Source organism: Grammomys surdaster, unplaced genomic scaffold (assembly GCF_004785775.1).
Source record: "Grammomys surdaster isolate TR1022 unplaced genomic scaffold, NIH_TR_1.0 118572, whole genome shotgun sequence".
Taxonomy (NCBI): domain Eukaryota; kingdom Metazoa; phylum Chordata; class Mammalia; order Rodentia; family Muridae; genus Grammomys; species Grammomys surdaster.
In genome coordinates, this window is record NW_021614923.1 from 157 (window position 1) to 987 (window position 831).

The window sequence follows — 831 nt, forward strand, 5'->3', positions numbered from 1 at the left end:
TTCCATGTGCAGGGATTAAAGATATCCGCCATCACTGCCTGGCTGCAGTCATTGTTTAAAAGCTGTGAGTTCTTTCACGGTTTCTTAAATATATTTTCTAAAAAAACATATGAGAAAAGATTGCTATGAATGTGAGCCATGAAATAAATACTTTTACAATAACAGATATCCTTAAAGATGTAATGGGACCCATAATAAAGGAGAACACCATGGACATAAACAAAATGATGAAACCCTGTTATATCTGATTTCTCATTACATTTAGAAAACACTGTAAAAGTGATTCATACATATAAAAATATTCAGTAATATAATAAATGGGGTAAAACTTCCAAAAGGGCCAATCACATACACAGGCATGGAAGAATTTATACTGTAGATAAAATTTCTAAATATATGGAAAGTGATCAAGATTTTGTATGTCACAGGCATCTTCAAAGGGAAGAAAGAATTCACATTGGAGAGAAAACCTATCAAACTGTCCAATGTAATGAAGTGTTTTCAAGTCACAGTCATCCTCAGATACATAAAAGAATGCTTACTGGAGCCTTTGTATATGAGAGTGGTCTTGAAATGCATAGGAGAAGAAACACAAGAGAGAAACCCTGTGATTTTAACACACGTGATGAAGCCTTTGCATGCCACAGCCATCTGCAAAGTCCTAAAAGAACACATACTGGAGAGAAGCCCTATGAATGTAAACAATTTGGTAAAGACTTTGTACATAACAGTGTTCTTCAGAATCATAAAAGAACACATACTGGAGAGAAGCCCTATGAATGTGAACAGTGTGGTAAAGCCTTTGCACATAACAGTGTTCTTCAGAATCAT

At 34.8% G+C, this 831-nt stretch overlaps 1 protein-coding gene across 1 annotated transcript in view; it reads left to right on the forward strand.

Annotated features, from left to right (window-relative positions):
* The first annotated feature begins 396 nt into the window (after positions 1–396).
* Positions 397–831, forward strand: part of LOC114635850 (zinc finger protein 431-like) — a 1,153-nt gene continuing 718 nt past the window's right edge. Inside the window, 2 exon segments of the mRNA XM_028784244.1 lie at positions 397–825; positions 827–831. The exon segment at positions 827–831 is cut by the window's right edge and continues 718 nt beyond it. Of these exon segments, the coding sequence (XP_028640077.1) occupies positions 397–825; positions 827–831 (434 nt within the window).